A 27,724-nucleotide genomic window follows, 5' to 3' on the forward strand; every position below is an offset into this window, starting at 1 on the left:
AGTATTCCGGACAGTAACCAGCCAGCTGCTCTGTTGGCTTCCCTTCTGCCTTCTTCTTTTCTCTTTCTTCCTTTCTTTTCACATTTTCTCTCTCCTCCATTCTGTCACTCATTCCTTCTTTGATTTCACATGTGTCCACGATTCTTTCATCCCCCGAAGTCCAGTGTGGTACTGCTGTTTTCTCAGGCTCATTTGGATCCCTCTTTCCCCATGCTGCCTCCAAGGCAAGGCTTTTCTTAACCCCTCTCCTGTCTCTGCCTCGTCCTCCATTGTCCCAGGGCTCCACGAGAGGGACCAGTTCAGTCACGCAATAAACACAACTGTGATCCTTCGTTGATCTCCAGCACTGGTTTACTTAATACATTAGTTCTCTGGTAATGAGAGTGCTTCAAACCTGGCATTCCATACTTATGGCAAAATGCCACAAGGAATGCAGCACAAACAGATGAAGACTTTTAATTATCTCTTCCCAAATTATCATGAAGACTTTTAATATTCTTTCTTTTCCTTTTCCTTTACTTTCTTTTACTGAATTGTTTTATAAAGATACATGCTAATGTTCCTGTCTTTGAGAGTTCATGTGTTTGGAGGGGAAATAATGTATTATATTGCATTTCATTTATTTATTTACTCATTTAAGATGTCTATTGTGAGCACCTGTTCTAGAGTTTGCAAGCTATTTTATCAATTACTTCCTTTGTTCCTTAAAGATGCCTTAAGTACTTTCAGCATGTCTCTGAAAGTATGGCTCAGTTTCTCTTTTGGAAGCTGACATTGTCTTGTCCAGATCTCATCGGTTGTTTAACCCCTTGTGTAAGGTGTGCATCCCTAAGAGCACAAGCCAACAGAGGATGAGGGTAGGGTTGCGAAAATGTTGCCAAGATTTCTATAGCTCTGACATTGTTCTTTGTTCTCAGACCAAAAATAAATTGAGATCAGAAAAATAGTGCACTAAAAATGTTTTTAAGTGTGAATTCACATTTTAAAGCTAACTTAGCTCAGTTATATAGCTTCTTCCTTATTAGTTATATTTTATTTTTATAGTCATTAGGAATTACCACAAAGGTTTCCATTTGTTTTATATTCTCTCTTTAATATTACACTGAGGAATACCATAGCCATAAACCCTCCTTGAGCTTTCTCTCCAAAGTGATGCTAATGATGGGACAAAATCCAGATTATGTGTAACATTTTCTGGTGTAGAGAGCTAACTTAGGAAACTTACACTTGTTATAGTTTCAAAGATATATTTTGGGTTGATATAAGGTGTTCATATATAAAACTATATGAAATATTTTTCTCGCATAACTTGTATATGCAGATTACAACCATTTTTTGCTCGTCTGCCTAAATATTATTGGCGTATCTAGTGACTTAATTATTCTGTCTGAATTTCCAGTGTATGCAGGGGAAAAATGGGAATCTGTCGTGATTCAAGAGAAAGGATATTTTCCTTCTGCACCTGTGATCAGGTTATACATGTCCAAACTATCACCTTAAGCCCTTAAAGAGAGCAGAACCAAGGTGTAGGTAGTAGCACATGCTTTTGTGTTTTCCTAGTAGCATATTGACTAGTGATATGTTCCTCACACAGCTCTTTTCTAGAAGTATAGTCCTTTAAAAAAATTGGATGTGACTTTTAGGTTCAGGAGAAAGTTGATAATTGGAACAAGTGGAAGGTTTTTTTTTTAAACATCTTTTATAGCTTTAATGAGTATATTTTTTATACTCACCAGAACCAAATGGTATTAGGCTTATCATCGACTCAAAATATCCTATAGAAATACATCCCTAAATATAAAGGCAATGTCCATTGCCTTTATAAAGGTTTAAATTTTTTTCAACAGCTAATGAAGAGAAATATTTGGGCATTCAACCTGCCTTCATGTGAGTTTTATTAATTTATTTAATTAATGAAGATTGATGTATTCCCCAAGCAGAGAGAGAATATAGAACAGAGGGTATTTACAAAATGAACTGAAAAGGATATAACTGTTGAAGATATTGAGTGATATTCCTATGCCAGGAATCAAAATTTACCTGGAACAGTTGGTTCTCTTTTTTAAATGGTCTCACTATTCATTGGGGAAGATATTCTTTGGTTTTCCCTAGTTTGTTCTGATAACAACCCTCTAGACCTAGACATTTTTTTCTTGACTTAAATCTTCTACTATGGGAATTTAAATCTAGGTTTTTTTTTTTTTCATTCTTGTCTCCTGTGAATAAGAAGACTACCTGTCTACTACTACTCTTGTAATAGCAATTATATATTTAAACTCCATTAGGATAATCTTTATGTCTTTCTTCTGTTTTACTGTTTTTTTTTTCCTTACGTGCCCTAAATTCTATAACATCCATTTATTCTGGCCACTCTCTAGACTCCTTTCCATCCCTCCCTATGAATCTTGCTATAAAATATTCTATTTTTAACCTATACATGGATTCTAATCAATGATCAGTCTAATGCAAAGATAGTAGGTGGCATCATGCTTTAGAAAGAAAGGGAGGATACTGACATTATATAGGTCAGGACTTAAACCTGAGCTTGGCCATTTTCTCGTCATGTGATCTTGAGAAAGTTCTTCTTCTGAGCCTCCAGACAATGCAGATTCCTACTTCAGAGGGTTTCTGTGAGGATTAAGATGAAAGTGTAGCACCTAGCAAGGTGCCTGGCTTATAGAAGGTGCTCTGTAAATGTTAGTTTTCCTTTCTTCTGGTTCCTTTATGTCATGTTTCAAGAACAGAACTGTTTAAAAAATTGTTCTCATGGTAACCATCCTTAATACATGATAGGGGTTCTGCACCAAATTTACTGTTTAAGCTGAAGAATTAACTTCAAACTCATATTCTTGTGATGATGTCTGCGCTTTCACATTTATTGCTGTTTTGCTACCATGTGGTCTAATTGTTAGTTTAAATCTGATGCAGTAGGAAACTTACTAACTCTGCTACTGTACTGTCCCTCCTCTCCATTATCATAGGCTCCATTAGGCGCTCAGTCAGTTGCCCTCGGTCCATCTCTTCTCAGTCACCTTCCAGCGCGGACAGCCGCCCCTTTTCTGCGCAACAAGTGATACCAGCATCCCGGCCAACTTCAGGGTCCCGGTCACATTCTTTAAACCGTGCCTCCTCCTACATGAGGCATCTGCCTCACACTAATGATGCCAGCTCTCCTAACTCTCAGATGGTAAGTCACTGATCTTGCTCCTCTGAGATTACAGGAAGCACTATCCTCAGGATTTAGACGGCAAGGGATTGGCTGGGAGGATGGGAGGAGGACAGATTGCACCCCAGGTCCTTTCTGTAACTCAGCTCATGGTCTTCTGGAATTTGGATGATTCATCTATCTTAACCTGTAACTTAAAAAGCAGACCCCACTATATCATAGAACTTGAGGATGGACACAGAATAGCATTTTATTTTCCATTTGCTGATGGTGTAGGATAATTTTGTTGAATTTTATCTGAGTAGGTATATAATCTTGCAGTGTATTGTGCAGTACAGCTGTAAATTTGGGGGAATTTGTTGGACGGTAAATTTTCCTTAATGGGACTCCTGATTAATAGATTAAAAAAACAAACCATTGATAAATTAGCTTTAGAGCACTGAAGTATTAACATTGTTGATAATGTTTTCTTTATATTTAAATTAACATATATCATTCTCTCCTTAGCATGAATCCCAGAGATTCGTGTTGAAGAAGTCAGCGAGTTTATTTTGCAACCAGGCTTACTTGTAGATGCTCAAATAGATATCTCCTTGTACCCTCACATAGGCCAGGGATTTATTTAATTTGTTTATTTAATGTGAATGATGTTCCCAAATAGAAGAGTTTAGAAAATATAAATGAATGAATTTCACTTGGTAACAATCAATAATTATTTTTTCTAATCAAGAATTGCCTAGGGTATATGTAACAAATGAACTGACCAGGAAGTCTTTTTTTAAACACTTATATTTTTATTTTAGTATTTTGAGCTAAATAAACTATAACTGTGTGGAAGTGAAAGACACTCTTGGGAAATCATATCCAGTTAACCCTAAGAGTAAATGTAAAAGAAATTATTTTCTTTTTCATTGTTTTTTTTTTAATTAAAAGTACATCATTTTTACCTAGAAATATCTTTCAGATTATAGTGGCACAATGAAATAAGACCCCCTCCAAATATCTGTATTCTTTCAAATTTAAGAGTGAGTCTTTGCGGCAACTGAGAACAAAGGAACAAGAAGACGATCTAACGAGTCAGACCTTATTTGTCCTCAAGGACATGAAGATCCGGTTTCCAGGAAAATCAGATGCAGAATCATTACTTCTGATAGAAGATGTGAGTATTTGATGTATACAAAATTTCAAGGAGCTCGCAACTTTTTATTCTTCTTAAAATATTAAAATTTATTTCCTGATGGCATTATTCTCAAAGACATGGTAAACTTAACTGATGTTCTTTTCAACCTTCAACTTCAAGAAAATACAGGGGTTATATTAATTATTATGATTCATGAGCAGTGAGATCACGTAATCAGTAATGCAAAGTATCTTTTAGTGTATAGTCTTATTTTAATGATGCAATTGCTTCAAGTGAGAATAATTACTGTTCTTAATAATGAAAGAAATCTCAAAGTTAAACCTCCTTCTGTAAAGATTTAGAAGGATCTAACATGGTTTGAGTTGCAATGAAAAAAAAATAGGGCCCTGGGTATGAAATGTCAAGAATATTTGAATGTGATACCTTGAATGGTTTTTGTCAAATTGTGAAATGGCTTATGTTGGGGGTGTTTTTCTTCTTATAAACACATTTGCACCACCCAGTGGAACATTCTAAAATGACACAGTCCTGAAAATTCACATTAAAGTCAATGACTTACTCCTATTTTAGAAAGAAGTTCCAAGTTATTCAGATATTTCTGGTGAAAGAGCATTCCTTCAGAGATTGATTTTATTTAAACATCTGTTTCAAATTGACATTCCTAGGTAATCCCTCAGTAACAGAAGATTGTTTTCTGGTTTCCCTGTTTTGTTTAGTTTTGTTTGGGGTTTTGGTTTTGGTTTTTAGTTGTGGGTTTTTTTTGGTTTGTTTTGGTTTGTTTTTGTTGTTGCTGTTGTTGTTCCAGAGGAGAAGGCACCATCTAGTGGCCAGTTGTAGGATAAGAACCAGAATGATGCACTTGGCATGTTTCACATTTTATCATTACTTTAGACCTGTCTGAAGCAACGGTCCTTCTGAAACGAAACAAACAAACCAAAAAGTCCTACAACAAATAATAACAAAAATTTAACTTTCTTAATTTAAAAAATTAATAGTGGCAATTTCTATTTTGTAATGACATAGTTATGAGCAAAATCCCCAAATATTTTACATTATTTTGTTATATGAATATTTTAAAAAGTGAAAATGGTATCTTACTTACAAACGAGCTGATATTTGTTACATCAAGGAGAAAGGAGGAAAAATTAACATTAGTTGTAAAGCATTATGTAGATGTGTTTTTATTTACATGTTATTTTATTCAATCAAGTTATTTTCTAGGTAAAGACAAAAATTTGTACCATTTTACGTATATTTCTTAGAGATATTGGTTATATACCAACCTTTTGAATCAGGTAGGAGAAAAATTAGATAATCAGAAAGTAGAACTAATATTTGTGGCTGATGTGATTGTTTTATAAAGAATCGGCTTATATAATTAGTAAAATATAATGGATAATTATATAAGACATTAGGTTGTTTACTATATGCAGCAAATATTTTAATTTGTTTGCTACAGTATATATTACTGGAATATATATTTGGAAATTTTGCAGATTTGTAACAATAAAAACCCAATAAAAACAAAACAAAGGCATAATAGAACCCTGATTACATATAGGCTATCTTCTAATGTATTGTTCAATATTCTGTTATTATATAGGGTGATGTGGTAAATATAGCCCTTGGAATTAAAATGGAAAATCTGTGTTTTGGGCTACTTCCCAAATCCTAGGTACCCGAAGACATTTGACTTCCATTTATTAGAGACTGTGTGCTTTTTATATCAAGAAGAGAAAACTTTGGATTCTGATGGCTTCTTTACTTTAACTTAGAAATCTTTGCACATGTCTTTATGAAAGTAGACATTCTTTATTGCAAGTGGTATTACAGTGCTTCTGTTTCACAAATTAATAAAATTGGTTTCAACCCATTCATTTGCTCTTTGTTACTTTTGAGGAAAATTTTAGATTAAATTTCTTAATGTTTCTCCCCCCAAACAGATCATTGATAACTGGAAGTATCATAAAACAAAAGTGGCTTCATATTGGCTCATAAAATTGGACTCTGTAAAACAACGGAAAGTGAGTAATGCCAACAAATAGGTTTGCCCTTTGGGGTTATGTATTAAGATCATTAAGCCATATTCATAATCAAACTATGTTCATGTTTATTTGTTTACTCGTTTCTTTACCAAATATTTATTACACAGCTACTATGTTTCAGGTACTATTCTAGGTTCTGAGATTAAAAAAATGAATTTAAGAAAAGCCCCATCGTCTCATAGAGCTTATATTTTAGTTACAGTGTTTGATAATAAACAATATGTACTAGAATGTAGGGTAGTTTTAAGTACCAGGAAGAAAAATAAATGAGGGTGAAAAATAGGGAGATGGTAACCTTAGAGCAGAGACTTAAAGGGAATAGTGCTGTGCAGATCCCTGCAAGTACGATGTATCAGGAGGTGGGGAGAGCGGTTACCGAGGCCCTGAGTCACAAGTCAGCTTGATGCGTGCACAAGGCAAAGAAAGCATTTCATTCCCTCATGTATGGGATAGTTGGCCTTTGGCGTTGAAGAATGAAGTGGTGAACACTGAAGTGGGGTACATGGGCAGGGGTCAGATCACAGCTTCAGAGGCTGTATAAACACCATGGGTTTTATTCCAAGTGATGGGAAGTTGCTGGAAAATTTTGAGCAGAAGAGTTATGTGGTCTGGTTTACAATTTAAAGGATCACGAGAGCTTAGAGAATAGAACTGGGGGAGAGGGAATGTAGCAGAATAGAAGTAGAGAGCAACTAGGAGGTTTTTAGAGTGATGGAGGCAAGAGCTAATGGTTGCTTAGCTAGGGTGGTAAATGAATGGGCAGAGACTGGGGAGAAGCAGGGGTTTCCAGCCATTATTACTCTTGTTTCCTTTTACTTTGATTTTGGTTTTGGACTTGTTAAGGCTGATATATTGATTAGACATCCAATTGAAGGTATTGAGTATGTAGTTGTATATATGAGTTTTTCAGTTCAGAGCTAAGGTTGTGTATGGAGATAGAAAATTTAAGAGTCAACCAGGATATTTAAACTGGTGGGACTGGATGATTACCTCGGGAGTGAGTGTGGTCAGAAAAGAGAAGAGCTTCAGGAACTGAGACCTGCGTCACTTCTACATGTAGAAACCAGAGATGGGTGTGTGTGTGTGTGTGTGTGTGTGTGTGTGTGTGTGTGTGTGTGTGTTGGGGGAAGGCAGTTAATTTAAGAGGACTGAGAAGGAGCAGCCAGTGAGGCATGAAAAACCATGAGAACTGGGTGTCTCTGAAACCAAATTAGGAAATTATTTTAAGGACAGAGTGATCAGTGGAGTCGGTTGTGGCTGCTAGGAGCTGTATGATGAGCAGGAAGACTTGACTGCTGTTTTTGGCAATGTGGAAGTTAGTAGTTACCAATCATAACAATTCTGGGGAATGGTAGGGAGTAAAACTTGAGTGGAGTTAGTTCCAAAGGATGAAAGGCCCAGAGAAAAAAAGCCCAGCCAGCACAGGCACTTTTTCAAGGAGTTTTGCTGTAGAGGAAAGGGAAAATACGGTAGCTGAGAGCGATGTGGGTTAATGACAAGGTTTTGTTTGTTTTGTTTTGTTTTTAAGATGAAGATATTTGCAGTTGTTTGTGTGCTGATGAAAATGATCTAGAAGACAGGATTGGCACAGGAAAGAGAGGTGATAGAAAATCCTTGTGTAAGTAAGCTGGGACGGTTTGTCCTAACCAGGAGCATTTGTTCTAGCAGGAGGGAAGGCAGGGTCTGGCATCGTGGAGGGAAGGTGTAAAGGTCTTCTTCTGATGGGGAGGGGCTTTTAGGGATTGAAGGAGACGGTAAAATGTATGTGATAGTCATCTTGGACAGGAGAGGGGGGTGGCCAGCAGCCTGAGCAGCCCATCAAGTGCATTGCAACATCATTTTGGAGGAGGTATATTATTTTAGTAGCTTTAATGAAGTTGTATTCCTTCAGGAATGCAAGCTATCATTTCCTCTTCTAAGATTTATTGCTAATAAGCTGAAAGTTGACACTGATCAAATGATGACTTTTAAAGTATATACTTTTATCTGAGTGAAGTAAACTCACAATTTCGCATTAACACATTCAACAAATAATTACTTGGTGCTCTGCCACGTGCCAAACACCAGGCTGCCATCGAGGAGGGTATAGCAAAGCTGGGACAGAGGTAGACTGAAAACATACTATAAGTCCTGAATACATGTTTGCCAAGTCACTGACTGTGGCCTTGATTGATTAAAATAAGGACTTCTTATTAGAATTGGAACCCTAAATTTCCTCAAGTCCATGTACTTTTTGTAATCTAGAAGGTGGAAGACTGTAGGTAAGTTGCTAATTAAAATAAAATAGTCCAGAAACAGATTAAAGTGTTTATAAGACATTAATACATGATAAATGTGACATTTTAAAGCAGTGGAGAAAAAGATAATTTTCCTCCTAAATGATACTAAAGCAATTGGCTACCTATTTGTAAGAAAATTAAGTTGGAGTTTTATCTCTCGCTATATGCAAAAATAAATTACAGGTGGATTATAGCTTTATATGTAAAAAAAGAAAATATTAAAAGTTTAAAAGGAAAGGATATGTTTGTAATCTTAGAATGGGGGAAACCACTTCTTAAGAAAGACCTCAAACCCAGAAGACTTAAAAGAAAATATTGACAGATTTGATTACATGAAAACTTTAAAACAAATTAAAAAGCAACAGCTGTGAAGAGAATGGGGGAAGGGGTATTGAGGAAGATAGATATTTGCCACACATAAAACACAAAGTAACACCAATAAACCAAAACCTCCTACAAATCAACCAGCAAAAGACAAACTATCCTATAAATATTAATAAATAAAATGGCAAAGTACATAAAAGGGCCATGAAAAGACAATTTATGGATCTTCAAATAGCCAATTAACATGTAAATAGATCCTGGCCTCACTAGTGATGAAAGAAAAGCAAGTAAAAACCGTCATATTGGCAAAAATTAATAAGAGATAATATCAGTGATGGAAATAGTATGGATAAAAGAGCCTTTGCTATACTGTTAGAGGGAGAATACATTGGTACAACTCTTTAGAACAGTGATTTGCAGTATCTATTAACATGACAAATGTTCATAACCTTATGACTCAGCAAAATTACTTTCAGCATTCTATCCTACAGAACAACTGTCTGAGTATATGATAGATTGACATACATGAGCATTCACTGCAGTGGTATTTGTGAAAGCAAAACATCTGAAGCAGCCTAAATGCCTTATCAATAGATTGATGATTAAATAAATTATAGTGCATCCACATTATTCAGTTGCATTAAATTGAATACTATGCTGGAATCATAGATCTTAACCTGAGAGATAGCACAGGATTATGACTTGTAACATATGAAACAAGCATACATTAGTAAAATTAGCCAAACTTCACTAATCATGAGTGAAGGATACAATCAGTAAGCCATCACCAGGAGGCCATGAGCACATCAGCTCTCAGGTGTCCCTTTTCAAATGTCCAGAGGCATTCTGGGTTCAGAGTGATAAGTGCCAACTATGTGTGGATCACCTTAGTACAGCGGGAGCCTTCCAGATTTGGGTGGCCTTCATTTTCCTTCTCCATTAGTCACCCATGAAGTCTTTGTCACTAACTTCCATTCTCTAGCCAGCTGAAATAAAAAGATTGATTGGCTATGAATGTGGTCTGATAGAACTCTCTACAAAGATGGCCATATTCTTTATTTGTGATGTCCAATACAGTGGTCACTAGACACATGTGGCCACTGAGTGAGCATTTGAAATGTGGCTATTGTGACTGAGGAACTAAACTTTTAATTTTCATTAATTTAAATTTAAAAAGCCAAATATGTCTAGTGGCTACTGTAGTTGACAGTGTGGAGCTAGGCAGACCAGGGGTGGCCTTCTAAATATGTTCTTAGGTAAGAACTTTCTCATTTATCTTCTCGCTGGAAAACTTCATTAGAGGGTTTGCAAGAATGTCCAGTAAGGTCATCATTGCCATGGGCATTGAAGGCATCGAAGAAGCAATGCCTCTGTCAACTTTATCCCTTCTATATGCCAGCCAAAAAGGAGATCAAGATAGTAAATTAAACAAACATGTCATGTCGTACAATAATATGTGTTGTCCTATTTTAAATGACTTATGTGTATATACTATTTTATTAAAATACTATTTTATTAAATAGTACTTATTAAAATACTATTAAAAAATTAAAAATGACTTATGTGTATGTACTATTCAAAAAAAATTTTTTTTTAATTTTTGCAAATTAGGTACCAAGTTGTTAAGATGTTGTTTTTCTATAGGGTAGGTAGACTTACTGAGCCAGGGAAATGAAAGTGGTGACATTTGGTGTCATTTTTCTTTTTGTTTTTGTATATTTCTCTATATTTCTTTCATGTTAAAATAATCTTTTTAAAAATGGCAGAATGACAGGGAGACACAGGCGTTCCTGTGAAGCCTGTCTGGACTCCCCGCCCCTCCAATCAGATGTTAACTTTCCTTATTCTAAATCCTCATGGTATTTTGTACTTATTTGTACTTATGATCTGCCTTGAGAGGTTTTTGTACTAATTTTTTTCCACTTCTCTAAAACCAGGGGCTTGTCTTACTTTGTAGTCACCTGTAAGAGGATTTCTATAAACATTTATTAAGTTGATTCAATTCTAGACTCTTTTATGAACTCTTGTCAATGGCAGGCCAGCTTCTTTCTGCTTCCATTTTTCTTCACTAGTGATGTATGTTTATTTGAACAGCAACAACAAATTAAGACACTGTCATTCTAGTTTTTTACATGCGGTTTGAGAAGGTCTGATGAACACTGTATGGGATGATCAGATGATGTGTGTGCATAGTTATATTTGTGAATTGGAAGAAACTGTTTCATGTTTTAGGCTTGTTATGCTTCAATTTGGTTTATAAATTTTGAGTAAAATTAAACAATTGCTTATAAATTTACTTGCAAGTACTTTTGCCAGTATCTATTTCTCCTCTACTGATTTACTCTAAGAATATTTGGAGTGAGTTATGTTTGTGTAATCCTTTCCTCCACATCTCCATGTTTATCCTACACTGTTACGTTATAGGAATAGAAGCACCAGTGTGAAGGGGCATGGTGTTTAGTACAACTTATATACCTAGTTACCTTTTCTTTTAGCCCTTTTGTTGCTTCTTCCATTTTGGCATAAACCAAAAGTACTATATATCCTCTGTCTTTGTAAAAATTAGTAGTAAGACATCCCATCTTCGACACAAAGCTTGTTAAGTTCCCATAGTTTAGACTACCCACGCAATTAAGTAAAACTTCTACATAGGTAATTTAATAGACAGTTTGGTTTTTGGCAGAAATATCTGTAGCTTGAATTTTGACTCTCTAAGCAGTAAGGGCTGATCTTAACTAGAGCAAGTTTATCCTGCCAAGTTGCGGACTTTCCCCGAGGCCCTAAAAGCTGACTAAGGGATGGTAGGCTGGGCTACGATGAGAAAGGGAAAGCCCAGAATTTACACACTTGCAACTTATTTGTGGCGATTTTCTTGCTGTGGTTATGATCACTGCATTTCCTTTTCTTCCCTCAACCATTTTGTTCTTTAAGACCATCTTCCAAAACAGACTCTAATTTCTCAGATATATGGTAGAAGGTGGGACGCTCCTAGGAAAAGGAACAGAAGGCAGCTTTCAGCAGCATTCATTGTGCGATGGCATTCCTCCCCTTTTAAGCAAAGGTCAGTGAAGAGCTCTCACCCATGAGTAATTATCTGAATAATAAGGAAATTAATTTCTGGAAAACTTTCCCGTTATGTAAAATTAACACTGCCAAGTTTATAGGTTCTTTCACCCATGCTCACAAAAAGAAGCATAACAAATACACACATCATGAATGCAAATCATCAGGCCAGCCAGTAGTAGAGGTCTTGAGCTCTGACATAAACAAAGAGTTTTTAATTGGGAGTTTTTTTGTTTGTTTTTTTTTTTTACATTTTGTTCGTTTAATCAGTAGCACTAGAATGAATTAAGTGAAATACTTAAAATTTAGCCCAGATAGGATAAGTATAGAGATATATTGTGAAAATAATCATTGAGACAAAGTTAAATATGTTTGTCTGATTTCTATGTGTGTATATATATTATGTCATAATATATATAAATATTTTTTTCTCTACCTCTTCCCAGTCTTGTTTATTTCAGATAAAATCAGAGGTAAAGTGGGATCAGAGAATGACTGACTGAAATATTTTTTCTTGCAACATGAGAGCCAATATAATAATGAGTTGAAAAGTGCATTGAAAAAACTTTTTAAAAGCTATATATATGTTTATATGTTAATATTAAATAGTGCAAAGAGGTACTAGACTTGTAGTCACATGGATTTGAGTTCACTACTGCCTCTGCCCTTTACTTGGGGCAGGTAACTTCTCAGAACTTCTTTGAGATTTGTAACATTAAGTATTGGAGTGTTCTTGTGAAGAAGTGAGACATCATATGGGAGGGTACTCTTGCCCTGGAAGGTACGAAATGCAGGATTTCTTTCCTACTAAGGCTAGGTAAAGCTGAATTTATAAATTAGGCACAGTAAGAGATTAACAACAATAACTGATAATGAAATAGAACAATTATAACAATATGTGGTAATAAAAGTTATGAAAATATGGGTCTCTCTCAAAATATCATCTTGTACTGTACTCACCCTTCTTCTTCGTGTGATGATGTGAGATGATTAAATGCCCACGTGATGAGATGATTAAATGCCCACGTGATGAGATGAAGTGAAGCGAAGGATGCAGCATTAGGAGGTGACTGTTGATCTGACAATAGGTCAGGAGGATCATTTACTTCTGGACAGTGGTTGACCTTGGGTAACTGAAACCGTAGAAAGTGAATCCGCAGAGAAGGGGAGGATACTGTACTAAGAATTCTTCATATGTAGAATTATTTTATGTAGAATATGTAGAAATGAGGTGTAAAAAATTGTTTGTTGGGTTGTAATATATTAACCATTTATTTGACTATCGCTGTGCTATTGCTTATTATAAAGCCAAAACAGCATCCAAGAAAACAGAAAGAAACCTAGAATGTGGGTCAGCTGTGGAATGTAGAATTAGATATTATAAAAAGTTACCTATTTAGAAGGCCAAAGACCTAACTAATTTACTAATTAGTTAGTCTAATCTAGATGTGGATTAGTCAGATCTATCCTTCTTTTGGCTGGGATGATAGTAATCATTGGAAGGCTGTGTCAGTTCAGTCTCCTGGTGAGCAGACGTAAAATAGAATTAGAAGTGAAAGAGATTTATAAAAGAAAATACCCAAGAAAGATAAAAGAGAGAGGGAGAGTTCAAGTGGATAGGAAGAGCCTTCAGACTGCAATTTGGGTCTGACAGTGGTGAAGGGAGGGCAGGAGGGTTGGGGAGGAAGGTCAGACTAGTGAAGTTCTGAGAGAGCCGCCTCGTAGGGCTGATGGGGCACCAGATCAAAGGTTGCCTGTTAGAGGGATCATGCTAGGTGGAAAGAAGCCCTCTCTGGTCTCCCATCCATGCTCAATCCTTTGGTTGGGAGCAGAGGAGAGTGTAAGCTTGAATGTTGCAGTGGATCCTGAATGAGGAGGCTGTCAGTTAGTTAACTGCACTCTTGAAAGCAGAGTGAGTCAAATGGCATGCCACAAAGGCTGTATGTGATACAATTTAACTTGACAAACATTTATTGGTTGCCATTTTGTGCAAGAACTATGCTAAGCACATTGGAGATTTTGGGAGTTGTTCATTCATTCATTTAGTTATTTGCTCATTCTAACTTGCATTCAACAATATTAATTGGAGGACTACCATGTCTCAAGCACTATTCTAGGTGCGGAATGCCTAAAACTCTCATTGAAATCTCTTAATTCCATTTATAGACCATTGTTGAAATATGTATCTCCCTTTTTCTGTTCCAGGATCAAAGCATGTGCTGGTTGCTCATTAAAATGTTATAAAACTCTAAGATTAGAACCCACACACACAAACTCTTTCACATGCCCTATTTCAAATTTTCCTTAATGGATGTAAACTTTAAAGGTCAAGGATGAGGGAATTAAATACTGAAAAGAATCCTCACCAGGTGAAAATGGAAACAGCTAATCTTATTTAATATCATGTTGTGGTAACTCTACACTTGCATAATTTAGCTTTCTGCCAAGAATGCAGCCGCTTTATATAATTTATAAGGAATAGATGTGAAGTATGAAAACACTGCAGTGTTGGTGGACTGTGAAGAATGCCGAATTTGCTGAGAAGTTTATTCTCTGATGTGATATCTAGGCATAAACTAAGATTGGAGGATGAAGAGAAATACATAGTGATATTAATCTTCTACTATATTTGCATTTATTTGGGGGTTCTAAGAGATCTTTGTTGATCAAGTGTTTCTTCTCTAAATAGCCATTTCTTTTTAATACCTCCTGTAGTTGCTTCTGCATGCATTTTGATGTTATTATTTTCCATCTCTTTTTCATTTGGGCTGACGTAGATGTGTACAGAGTGTTCATTCTGCATCAGCAAAAACGCCTGTACCCTGTAGCCATGGCTGCTGCACACATCATTAGTACATGCAGTGATTTCAATGTTATTTCTAAACCTCCCTCACCTCATGCCATTATTTTAATTTAGAACCAACTGTTCAGCCATATGGAGCAGTTTGTCATTCAACATCTGTATGTTCTTGCAAAATATGAATTTGTGTACTTTATGCCTTTAAATGTGCTCTATTTCATATAGAAAAGACAAATCTTTTCATTTTATTCATGTTTTCATTGACTGAATCTCCCATTTATTTTTTTCCCTTGGAGAGCTTAATGTTGGATCAGGATGCTTTTAAAAGTCGCAATGTCAGGAAATGGATACCTGTGTTCTATAACTTAGCCTCACTTGAGTCCGCAGATAAACACAAAGGGCACCTTGCTCACCATTTGTTTTTGTGTTTCACAAATTAGTCATCTTCCATCCATTTTGTTCTAACCCCAAAGCACCCAGATACCCAAAATAGCATTACAAATGAACGAGCATTAATTCACCTCTTTCCAGTCTGATTTCTTGCCTGTCTGCTCTCTGCCTTACTAAAATTATTCAGTGGATGTTTTGCTAAAGGTGCAGTCAGTGTCCCCCCATCTGTATAGCCTTTTAAGCAGATTAGACCCTTTGCCCTGGCCCTGATGGAGGGGGTGCCTGGTGACCCCACCCATTTTCCCAAGTATTACTTGACTAGAGGCGAATCTGAATCTAAGAAGTGACAATTTGATTCTTTTCTAGGGTTTGCTGTTGACACCTGGATAGATCAAATGAATTGTGAGGCAGTGTTGGGTAGTGCTTAGGAGCAGAGAGGTCTACACAGCTGTCCATTTACCAGCTGTGTAATCTTGGCAAAGTTACTTATCTGCTCCATACCTGAGCTTTCTCATCCATAAAATGAGACCCAAAAATGTCCTCAAAACCAAAAAATTTTCATAACCACTAGGCAGCACAACCTAACTTACCTGAATTCATTTGGTGACAATGACCTGACAGGAAGTTATGTGTTATTTTTGTCTTGTCTCTTGGTTTTCATATTCACATATTTTCTTGCAGAAATAGTAATGTGTATGATTATGGAATCTAGCCTCAAGATCTTTTGAAAGGGAACTGTGGACCAATTTGTATCTACCTTGTGTTTTTGTTCTGAGGATTACATGAATTGCTATATGTAAAAGTGTTTAGAACAGTCCCTGGTCCATAGTGAGGTCCGTAGTAAGCCCTCAGTAAATGTTAGCTCTGATTTTTACCTTGGATGCATAGTTTTCACTTTGCTGCAAGGAACAGTTTCACTAAAATAAACACCTGCTGAGCCTTGGGGACATGATAAGTTTTTTACCAAGATGGGCATAATACCTCTCTTTATGTGGATAACAGTCTAATATTAAATAGGAAATTAAAATAAAGCAAGCTAATTATTAATAGGGAGGAACGGGGGCTGAAGGGATCATGGGTCAGTGGCAGGGAAAGGTCTCCCTGTATAGGTTCGCCAGGTGAATAGATAAGGGAAGACACTCCCAAGCAGAGGAAGGAGTGTATGTGAATGCTCAGAGGGGAAACGAGGGAGTCAGGTTCTAGTACCCTTGGTTTGCATGCCCTCATGCCCTCCAAACTATAGGTCTCTCTAACCCATTCCTTTCCCCAGGACCAGGGAGCTTGCCTCCTTTAAAATTGAAGGCAAAGAGAAGCAAAGGAGAATGTATGTTCCCCATGAGCTGCTCAGGAAGAGAAGGGGCAGGTTCCTGGGTTGCCTAGACCATGCTAGTCTCACAATTCTGGAAGATCACTCAGGCAGAGATGCTTGTGTTCCAAGAGTCCTAGAATATTTTATTATCTCTCCATGTTGGAGGAAACATCAGGAGTAGAGCAGAAGCTTCTCCACCCCTAACTCCCTGGCTGCTTTCAGAAGTTGCTTTTGTCATGTGTGGGTGGGCTAGAATATTACATCAACATGGTTTTAAAATTCCCTCTAAACTAAGAATAAAACATGTACAGAATAGTGGCCAAGAGAGTCTCCACTAAGTAAAGTACCTGGTATAGTGCTTAGTATAGAGCAGGCAGGCAATAACACATTAGTTGCCCTTCTCTTTGGTTCTTATGCATCATATACATTTTACCATAAAATGTATTCAAAAGAAACTAATAGATTAAACTAATAGATTAAATGAAAATTGTGAAAAATAAAAGGTATGCATTCAGGCCCAAGAGGCATATCAGTATTATTGTGAATAATTCATATTAAAGTTTAAAAAAAAATCCTTCTTACTGTTGAAGAATTTATCTGTAGTAACAAGCTCTTCCAGGACAATTTTTTTCCCAAGCAGCTTTATTGCAGATTGCATTCTCTCTCCTTCTCTGCCCCCTCATCTGACATGCCCCTGACCTGCTGTGGGGGTTACAGTACTGTTCCCACTTCATGGTGAAGGAAGCGGGAACAGGAAGGGAAGGCCTGAGGCTGCTCACACCATTTCTCATGAGAAGCTGGAGTTGACATTCTTCTCTAAATAAAATGATATTTTGAAAATTATTTACTGAACTGATTTTAAACGGATGTTTATTCTACATTTGCCTTATCAGAAATAACTAGTATCACTTTTTAAAATATGGCTGTTAAATAGAGACAAATTAAATTCTTCTTTTATCTGCTTCCAATTCTCTATACATTTGTCCCAATTGAGAGAAATCTGTCTTCCTTCAGCCTTTATATTTGCAAGCTTCTTTCTCTCCTCATCACTCACTCACATATTTATAGGCAGTTCCTTCAATTAGGTACATAAAATAAAAAGCAAAAACCTCGGTAGAGCATACAACTGTCAGGGTTGTGAGTTCGAGCCCCATGTTGGATGTAGAGATTACTTAAAAAAAAAAAAAAGGTAAAAATCTACTTTGGTGAACTGAAATTTGAATAACTATATTTGTTGGTGCTTACTTTTTTTAAGAGTTTTCATTGGAAATACCTGCATTGCATAAATATTAAATACATGTGAATTGGACAAAGCCACTTTTTGTGTTTACAATTTTTTTAGAACCTCTAGGATTTCAGTTGTTCAGAATTAGATTAATCATAGTCCTTATTTCATGATAATCTCTCATTATTGGTAAGTCTTTGGCCTGCTTTTATTTAGTGTTTTTAAAGTTAATTTTACCATTTGTGACCCCAACATCCAAAACAAAAGTTATGTTCCTGGCAATGACCTATTATTATCTAACCAAATGACTCTCCTCCATCTCCCTGGACCTCCTCCCAATGTCTCAGGTAGCCATTTTCTTAAATTCAGGATTCACTAGTTCCTTTTGTTCTTTATAAATTCTTATTATGTCTATGCTTCTTCCCCATTTGTATTTTAAATTTAGTTGTTTTTACTTCTATTAAAAAGGTTTCATACTATATATAATCTCAGGTTTGCATTTTTAAGAAATTTACTATTATATTACTAGGATGCTCTGTGTTTTGTGCATTGTTGTATTTCATTCATTTTGATTACTATATAATAGTTCAAGGGAATGAGTGTACCAGTTTATTTGTTCACTCTCCCACTGAAGGACAATTAGGTCGTTCCCAGGTGTTTGCAATTGGGAACAGCTGTTAGAACATTCTTGTACATGAGTCTTGTTTTTAACCCCTGAGTTTCTCTTAGGAATAAAATTGCTGGGTTATAGGGTATACGAATTTTTAACTTTAGGAGATAATGCCAAGCTATTTTTGAGTGACTACACCAATTGGTACTCCCACCAATAATGTCTAAGAGACCCTGCATAACCCTAGCTCTCCAGCATTTAGTATTGTCAGACTTTTAATTTTTGTCAGTTAAATGGGCATGAAGTGATATCTTATTATAGTTTTAATATTTATGTCTTATATATATTGGGCAAATTTATTTTCTCTTTTGTGAAATTCCAGATCATGTATTTTTGTCCATTTTTTTCCCTAAGTCATTAGTGTTTGTGTTAGCAATTTATTAGGCAATTATTATGTATTTCTGATATTAATCTTTTGTTGTAGGTATATGTTTTAAATATATTTTCCCAGCTTGTAACTTGATCTTTTATTTTTCTTAAGGTATCTTTTGATGTCCAGAAGTTCTTAATTTTAATATAATCAATCTATTAATATTTTATGGTCCATACTTTTTTATGACTTAATCTTTTTCTAACCTAAGGACTAAAAGATATTCACCAATACTTTTCACTAAGATATTTAATGGCTTATTTTTTAAGCTTAAGGCCCCAATCCCTCTAGAGTTGATTTTTGTTAATTGAGTGAGTGAGGATTTAACTTTACTTTCTTAATAAAACTTACTATTTTTCAGTCCCCATTTATTGATTTAATTTAGATTTAACTTAAATTTAAATTTTAAACTTAATCTTTTCTTACTCCAATGGTCTGACTTGCCACCTATGTCATACACTAGAGTGTCATAAATGCATGGACCTATTTCTGAGATTTTTACTCTGTGCTGTTATTGAGCGAATGAGTGTGTGTAGGTGTGTGTATGTATTTATCTTTGAATTATATATATTCATCTTTGAATTTTAGACACACACTTAAACACTTAGATCTTGAAATAACTTTGGTTTTTCCACTAGGTTTTGGACATAGTAAAAACAAGTATTCGTACAATTCTTCCACGTATCTGGAAGGTACCTGATGTCGAGGAAGTAAGTTTATATCGGATTTTCAACCGGGTTTTTAATCGCCTACTCTGGAGTCATGGCCAAGGACTGTGGAACTGTTTCTGTGATTCAGGGTAAGTTCTAAATTACCTCTTATTACTGTTACTTTCAACATTTTACTATTTAGTTATATAGGAAGCCCAATAAAAATGGTTGAATTTCTATAATGATCTGTTAAATTATGGATTTTTTTTTTTTTTTACTATATACAGTTTTTTTGGATTTGGCTATAATTTATAGCAGTTAAGCTGATTTAGATGAGATAATGAATATGAACCCAACACCTAACTAATTTGAATTCAGTGGAAAGAAGGTAGTTTTTAATTTAGTTTTATTTAAATTCAATTAATTAACATATAGTGTATTATTCGTTTCAGAGGTAGAGTTCAGTGATTCATCAGTTTCACGTAACACACGGTGCTCGTTACATCAAGTGCCCTCCTTAATGCCCATCACCCAGTTACCCTATCCTCCCACCCCGCTCCACTCCAGCAACCCTCAGTTTCTTTCCTATAGTTAAGAATCTCTTATGGTTTGTCTCCCTCTCCGATTTCATCTTATTTTATTTTTCCCTCCCTTCCCCTATGATCCTCTGTTTTGTTTCTTAAATTCCACATATGAGTGAAATCATATAATTGTCTTTCTCTGATTGACTTATTTCACTTAGCATAATACCCTCTAGTTCCATCCACGTCATTGCAAATGGCAAAATTTAATTTTTTTATGGCTGTGTAATATTCCATCCATTGGATGTCTTTGCAGAAATGTCTGTTCATATCTTTTGCCCATTTCTTGATTGGATTATTTGTTCTGTGGGTGTTGAGTTTGATAAGTTCTTTATAGATTTTGGATACTAGCCCTTTATCTGATATGTCATTTGCGAATATCTTCTTCCATTCTGTCACTTGTCTTTTGGTTTTGTTGACTGTTTCCTTTGCTGTGCAAAAGCTTTTTATCTTGATGAAATCCCAATAGTTCATTTTTGCCCTTTCTTCTCTTGCCTTTGTGATGTTTCTAGGAAGAATTTGCTGTGGCTGAGGTCAGAGAGGTTGCTGCCTGTGTTCTCCTCTAGGATTTTGATGGGTTCCTGTCTCACATTTAGGTCTTTCATCCATTTTGAGTCTATTTGTGTGTGTGGTGTAAGGCAATGGTCTAGTTTCATTCTTCTGCATGTGGCTGTCCAATTTTCCCAACACCATTTGTTGAAGAGACTGTCTTTTTTCCATTGGACATTCTTTCCTGCTTTGTCGAAGATTAGTTGACCATAGAGTTGAGGGTCCATTTCTGGGCTGTCTATTCTGTTCCATTGATCTATGTTGAAGAGACTGTCTTTCTTCCATTGGATATTCTTTCCTGTTTGTCAAAGATTAGTTGACCATAGAGGGTCATTTCTGTGTTCTCTATTCTGTTCCACTGATCTATGTGTCTGTTTTTGTGCCAGTACCATACTGTCTTGATGATTACAGCTTTGTAATAGAGCTTGAAGTCCAGAATTGTGATGCCACAGCTTTGGTTTTTCTTTTTCAACATTCCTTTGGCTATTTGGGGTCTTTTCAAGTTCCATACAAATTTTAGGATTATTTGTTTCAGCTCTGTGAAAAATGTTGATGGTATTTTGATATGCATTGCATTGAATGTATAGATTGCTCTGGGTAGCATAGACATTTTCACAATATTTGTTCTTCCATTCCATGAGCATGGACCATTTTTCCATTTCTTTGTGTCTTCCTCAATTTCTTTCATAAGTGTTCTTTAGCTTTCAGAGTACTGATCGTTTACGTCTTTGGTTAGGTTTATTCTTAGGTATCTTATGGTGTTTGGTGCAATTGTAAATGGGATCATTTCCTTAATTTCTCTTTCTTCTGCTTCATTGTTAGTGTATAGGAATGCAACTGATTTCTATGCATTGATTTTATATCCTGTGACTTTGCTGAATTCCTGTATGAGTTCTATCAATTTTGGGGTTGGAGTCTTTTGGGTTTTCCACATAGAGCATCATGTTGTCTGTGAAGAGTAAGAGTTTGACTTCTTTGCTAATTTGGATGCCTTTGATATTCTTTTTGTTGTCTGATTGTTGAGGCTAGGACTTCTAGTACTATGTTGAACAACAGTGGTGAAAGTGGACATTCCTTTTGTGTTCCTGACCCTAGGGGAATAGTTCTCTGTTTTTCCCATTAAGAATGATATTTGCTGTGGGCTTTTCGTATATGGCTTTTATGATATTGATGTATGTTCCCTCTGTCCCTACACTGTGGAGAGTTTTAATCAAGAAAGGATGCTGTATTTTGTCAGATACTTTTTCTGCATCTTTTGAGAGGATCATATGGTTCTTGTCCTTTCTTTTATTAATGTAGTATATCACATTGATTGATTTGTGGATGTTGAACCACCCTTGCAGCCCAGGAATAAATCCCACTTGGTCGTGGTGAATAATCCTTTTAAAGTACTGTTGGATCCTACTGGCTAGTATCTTGGTGAGAATTTTGGCATCCATGTTCATCAGGGATTTTGGTCTGTAATTCTCCTTTTTGGTGGGGTCTTTGTCTGGTTTTGGGATCAAAGTAATCCTGGCCACATAGAATGAGTTTGGAAGTTTTCCTTCCATTTCTGTTTTTTGAAACAGCTTCAGAAGAATAGGTATTAATTCTTTAAATGTTTGGTAGAATTCCCCTGGGAAGCCATCTGCCCTGGACTCTTATTTGGTGGGGGATTTTTGATTACTGCTTCAGTTTCTTTGGTGGTTATGGGTTTGTTCAGTTTTTCTATTTCTTCCTGGTTCAGTTCTGGTAGTTTATATGTTTCTAGGAATGCATCCATTTCTTCCAGATTGCCTAATTTGTTCGCATATAGACGATCATAATATATTTGTATAATTGTTTGTATTTCTTTGGTGCTGGTTGTGATCTCTCCTTTTTCATTTGTGATTTTATTAATTTGGGTCCTTTCTCTTTTCTTTTTGATAAGTCTGGCTAGGGTTTTATTGATCTTATTAATTCTTTCAAAGAACCAGCTCAGTTTCGCTGATCTGTTCTACTGTTCTTTTGGTTTCTGTTTCATTGATTTCTGCTCTAATCTTTATTATTTCTCTTCTCCTGCTGGGTTTAGCCTTTATTTGCTGTTCTTTTTTCCAACTCCATTGGGTGTAATTTTACCTTGTGTATTTGAGATTTTTCTTGTTTCTTGAGAAAGGCCTGTAGTGCTATATACTTCCTTCCTGGGACTTCCTTTGCTGCATCCCAAAGGTTCTGAACTTTTGTGTTTTCATTTTCATTTGCTTCCATGAATTTTTAAAATTTTTCTTAATTTCCTGGTTGACCCATCTATTCTTTAGTAGGATGCTCTACTCGAGAATTGTATTACATCACAAATCAGGTCTCAACTGGTACCAAAAGACTGGGATTATTCCCTGCATATTCTCAGACCATGATGCTTTAAAACTTGAACTCAATCACAAGAGAAATTTTGGAAGAAATGCAAATACATGGAGGTTAAAGAGCATAAAGAGTAAGTGGGTCAACCAGGAAATTAAAGAAAAATTTAAGAAGTGCTCTACTCGAGAAGAATGTGTATTCTGTTGCTTTAGGATGGAATGTTCTGAATATATCTGTGAAGTCTGTCTGGTTCAGTGTGTCATTCAAAGCCCTTGTTTCCTTGTTGATCTTCTGCTTAGATGATCTGTCCATTGCTGTGAGTGGGGTGTTAAAGTCCCTTACTATTATTGTATTATTATCAATGTGTTTCTTTAATTTTGTTTTTAGTTGGTTTATATAATTGGCTGCTCCAAGTTAGGGGCATAAATATTTACAATTGTTAGATCTTCTTGTTGGATAGACCCTTTAATTATGATATAGTGTCCTTCATTTCTTACTACAGTCTTTGGTTTAAAATCTAATTTGTCTGATATAAGGATTACTACCCCAGCTTTCTTTTGATGTCCATTAGCATGGTAAATGGTTCTCCACCCCCTCACTTTTGATCTGGGGGTGTCTTTGGGTCCAAAATGACTCTCTTGTAGACAGCATATCAATGGATCTTGTTGTTGTTTTTTTTTTTTTATCCAATCTGATATCCTGTGTCTTTCAGTTGGAGCTTTCAGTCCATTTCCATTCAGAGGAATTATTGAAAGATATAAATTTGGTGCCATTGTATTACCTGTAAAGTTACTGTTTCTGTAGGTTGTCTCTGTTCCTTTCTGGTCTTTGTTAGTTTTGGGCTCTCTTTGATCAAAGGATCCCCTTTAATATTTCTTGCAGGGCTGGTTTAGTGATCACAAATTCTTTATTTTCTGTTTGTCCTGGAAGCTCTTTATCTCTCCTTCCATTCTGAATGACAACCTTGCTGGATAAAGTATTCTTGGCTAAATATTTTTCTCATTTAGCGCCTTGAATATATTATACCCATCCTTTCTGGCCTGCCAAGTCTCTGTGGACAGGTCTGCTGCCAGCCTTATGTTTCTACCCTTGCAGGTTAAGGACCTTTTGTCTCGAGCTGGTTTCAGGATTTTCTCTTTATCTCTGAAATTTTCAAGCTTCACTATTATATATTGGGGTATTGACCTATTTTTATTGATTTTAATGGGGGTTCTCTGTGCCTCCTGGACTTGAATGCTTGTTTCCTTCCCCAGATTAGGGAAATTCTCAGCTATACTTTGTTCAAATAAACCTGCCCCCCTTTCCTCATCTTCTGGCACCCTTATTATTCGAATATTATTGTGCTTTATGGTATCACTGATTTCTCAAAGTCTCCCCTCATGATCCAGTAGTTATTTTTCTCTCTTTTTTACTTTCCATCATTTTGTCTTCTAAATCACTGACCCTCTCTTTTGCTTCATTTACCCAGCAGTTAGAGCCTCCATTTTTTTACTGCATGTCAGTAATAGCATTTTTAATTTTGGCCCGATTAGATTTTAGTTCTTTTATTTCTGCAGTAAGAGATTCTCTAGTGTCTTTCATGCTTTTTTCAAGGCCAGCCAGTATCTTTATAATCGTTTTGAATTCTAGTTCCAACATCTTACTTATATCTGTATTGATTAAATCTATTGCACAGTACTACCTCTGGCTCTTTCTTTTGCTGTGAATTTCTCCTTCTAGTCATTTTGTCCAGAAAAGAAAGGAGGAAAGAAAGAGAAAGAAAAAAAGAAAAAAGAAAAAACCCCCAGCAAAAACAGCAATAATAATATCAACAACAACAGCAATACCAACAACATGTGCAGGGAGTGGTTCTGGTGTATGCTGTGTACACTCTGCTGTTGTGTTTTGCCTGTTCTTTCCCACTGGTCCTTCCTCCACATAGTTCCTCCTTGCTTGTAGTGGGGAGTGTTTGTTCCTTTAAGTAGGTATGCTTTGATTTGTTTGTGAAGTTAAGCTGGAAGCTGATGTTGTTCAGCTTTCTTTAATCAGTAGACTTGGTAGATGGAGGGGTTTGTGTTGGTCTTCTGAGGGAGAGGCCTGCTGTGCTGGTTCACAAGCTGACTTGCTCTCCTAAAGATACGCCTGCCAGGTCAGAGGGGAGGGGTTTAGTGTAGGGGACTCCAGCCTCCACTAGAGGCGCTGTGTTTCTCTCTGGAATCTGTGCTGGTGGGTGCAAGGAGGGAGGGATGGTGCAAGAAGTAGAATATGGCATCACCTCACCCTTTTGTCTCTGGGGAGCAGAACTCCCAACAGCTCCTGCTCAGCTGGCCCTTTTACAAAATGTCCTGTGACCGGGCCCTTGTCAGTTCCCTGCCCTAATCTGTCTGTGCCTGGGTCGTTGGCACGCCCAGAGCCACAGATCTCCTGTATTTTCTCTCTGGCCAGAGGCCGGGATTCAAAACTCCAAGTTTTAAAGGGCCTAGTAATGTGCGCGCCTGCTCAGTGGGGAGGCTCTGGGTGTGTCAAGCACCGACCCGTTCCTTAAAAGCCGTCACACAGTAGGCAGTCAGAGGCTAGAGTTTATTGTAATGCTCAGTGAAAAGCTGGATACAGGTTATCAGCCATCCGCACTCGACTCAGTCCCCTACTCTCCCTTCTCCCAGAAAAGCCATTGCAGAGGCTTGAATCTATTGTGGCCGACAGCAAAAAGCAGAGGTCATGTTACCCATAATCTGCTCCAGTCTGCACTTCGCTCTGTCACTCCTAGCAAAGGAGTTGATTGGCGCCACACAGAGGTTTAAGCCTATTGTGGTTCACACCAAAAAGTTAAGAGGTTGGCGCCACACAGAGGTTTAAGCCTATTGTGGTTCACACCAAAAAGTTAAGAGGTTTTCTGCCCTATGTGTGCCCCTCTGACGCTGCTGCTGAGCTCCACTCAAAGGCATCCCAGCTGGTCTCTGTCTCTGGAAAGGACAAATATGCTCCTCCAAATGCCCTCCAGGAAGTGGAGCAGTCCCTCCCCGAGCAACCCAGGGACCCACCCATCACCGTTTATTGTGAGGTTACAAACCGCTGCAATCTTTCCAACTTTCTCCCTCTTCCTGACTTTGCTCCTCCGACGGGGCTTCCTCCTCTTCCAGCTGGCTGCTTCCCATTCCCCCAATCCAGGGCTCTGAAACTTGCCTCTGCCAAATTCTCTGCCTTCAACTCTGCAGGTTGTTTCTGTACTCCTCTGATCCTAGTTGCTCAAAATACTTAAAGGTTGATCTAGTTGTATTCAAAGGACAAGGCAAGTTCAGGGTCCCCCTACTATTCCGCCATCTTGGAACTCCCCCCCCCCCGCCCCCGCCAGTGCCAAGGAAGTCTTAATGAAAAATCTCCATAACAAATCAGTATCCTTAAGGTTCTTCTGCTCTTGCCTTCATGTAACAGACTTCCAAAACATGGCTACACTTCTGCTCTTCTCCAAAATTTCAATCCTGCCAAAGCTGTTGTGACTCATTGTCACTTTAGCCTTAAGATATTTAAAACCAAACATTCAGCACCTCCCTTTCACTCAGAAATAGCTTCCTTTCTGGCCTTCCTTTAATCCCATTGTTAGCCTCCCAGTCATGCAGGTTTGGTATCTCAGGGTCATCTGTATCTTTCTTCTTCCCAGTCTGTATTCAGTGGTTTGCTAAATCCTGTTAGTTTTTCTGTCACATTCCCACTGTGGCTACTTTAGATTCTTTTTCATTGTTCTTAGCAATTACCCAGTACTTTCTACTGTGTTAAATACTTCTGGAGAGACAAAGTTGATTTTGACACAGATCCTGCCCGCAAAACTCTTAAATATGATAATAACTAAAGCTATACTACTTACTATGTGCCAGGCATTGAGTATGTATATTGAGTGATTTAATCCTCATAACAACACTTTGAAGCAAGTTCTATGTTTTATCTCCATTTTGTAGGCGAGGAAACTGAGGCATAGATAGGCACTAACAACCTAGTGCAACTGGGATTTGGACTCAGGGAGCCTGGCCCCAGAGTTTGTGGTGTGAACCAATAAGTTCTAATGCTTCTAGTAGATAAAATTATATATATATATATATATATACATATAGATAGATAGATAGATAGATTATATAAAAGAGACCTAGATAAAGTACTACAGGATTTCAGATAGGAGGAACCTTTTGGTAGAAGGGCTAGGTAAAATTAATAGATTTCTAGACATTTTTGTCTCCAGTTTTTTGTTTCCCATATCTGTCCTACTGTCAGGGTCATTTCCTAAAATCTATCGTGATTTCCCTCATTTATCATTAAAGTCCAGACTTCTTAGCTAGAGACACAACACTCTCTAACATGCTGGTTCTTTCTTACTTCTCTAATCTCTCTTAATACTCCAAATGATCTCCAAATGTCCTCCATTTAAATATTCTAGTCCTCTAGTACCAATTTATTCATACCATTTTCAGACTTATTCTCATCTCTACTATCATGTTCCTCAGTAGCCATTTACTTTTCTTTCTTTCTTTCTTTCTTTTAAGGATTTTATTTATTTATTTATTTATTTGACAGAGAGTATAAGCAGGAGGAGCAGCAGAGGAAGAGGGAGAAGCAGGCTCCCTGCTGAGCAAGGAGCCCGACGTGGGGCTCGATCCCAGGACCCCGGGATCATGACCTGAGCCAAAGGCAGATGCTTAACTGACTGAGCCACCCAGGCGTCCCCTCAGTAGCCATTTAAAAACAGGAAGAATTTATAAGGTGCTCTGGGTTGTAGTAAAATCTGAGAGTAATCTTGACTATAAATTATTTTCTACAGAGACTTAAGTGGAACATTTGAACTATGTTCCGTGGCCCATTAGTTGATGGTTCTCTGTAG

At 36.9% G+C, this 27,724-nt stretch overlaps 1 protein-coding gene across 1 annotated transcript in view; it reads left to right on the top strand.

The window, feature by feature from the left end:
• TTLL7 (tubulin tyrosine ligase like 7) overlaps positions 1-27,724 on the top strand; it is a 91,349-nt gene that overhangs the window by 46,752 nt on the left and 16,873 nt on the right. The window contains exons 15-18 of the mRNA XM_028102540.2: positions 2,982-3,187; positions 4,191-4,325; positions 6,251-6,331; positions 19,421-19,581. Of these exons, the coding sequence (XP_027958341.1) occupies positions 2,982-3,187; positions 4,191-4,325; positions 6,251-6,331; positions 19,421-19,581 (583 nt within the window). The remainder of the gene's footprint in view (positions 1-2,981; positions 3,188-4,190; positions 4,326-6,250; positions 6,332-19,420; positions 19,582-27,724) is intronic.

Source organism: Eumetopias jubatus, unplaced genomic scaffold, assembly GCF_037043125.1.
Source record: "Eumetopias jubatus isolate StellerSeaLion01/CBP00866 unplaced genomic scaffold, mEumJub1_p1.0 scaffold_4, whole genome shotgun sequence".
NCBI lineage: Eukaryota > Metazoa > Chordata > Mammalia > Carnivora > Otariidae > Eumetopias > Eumetopias jubatus.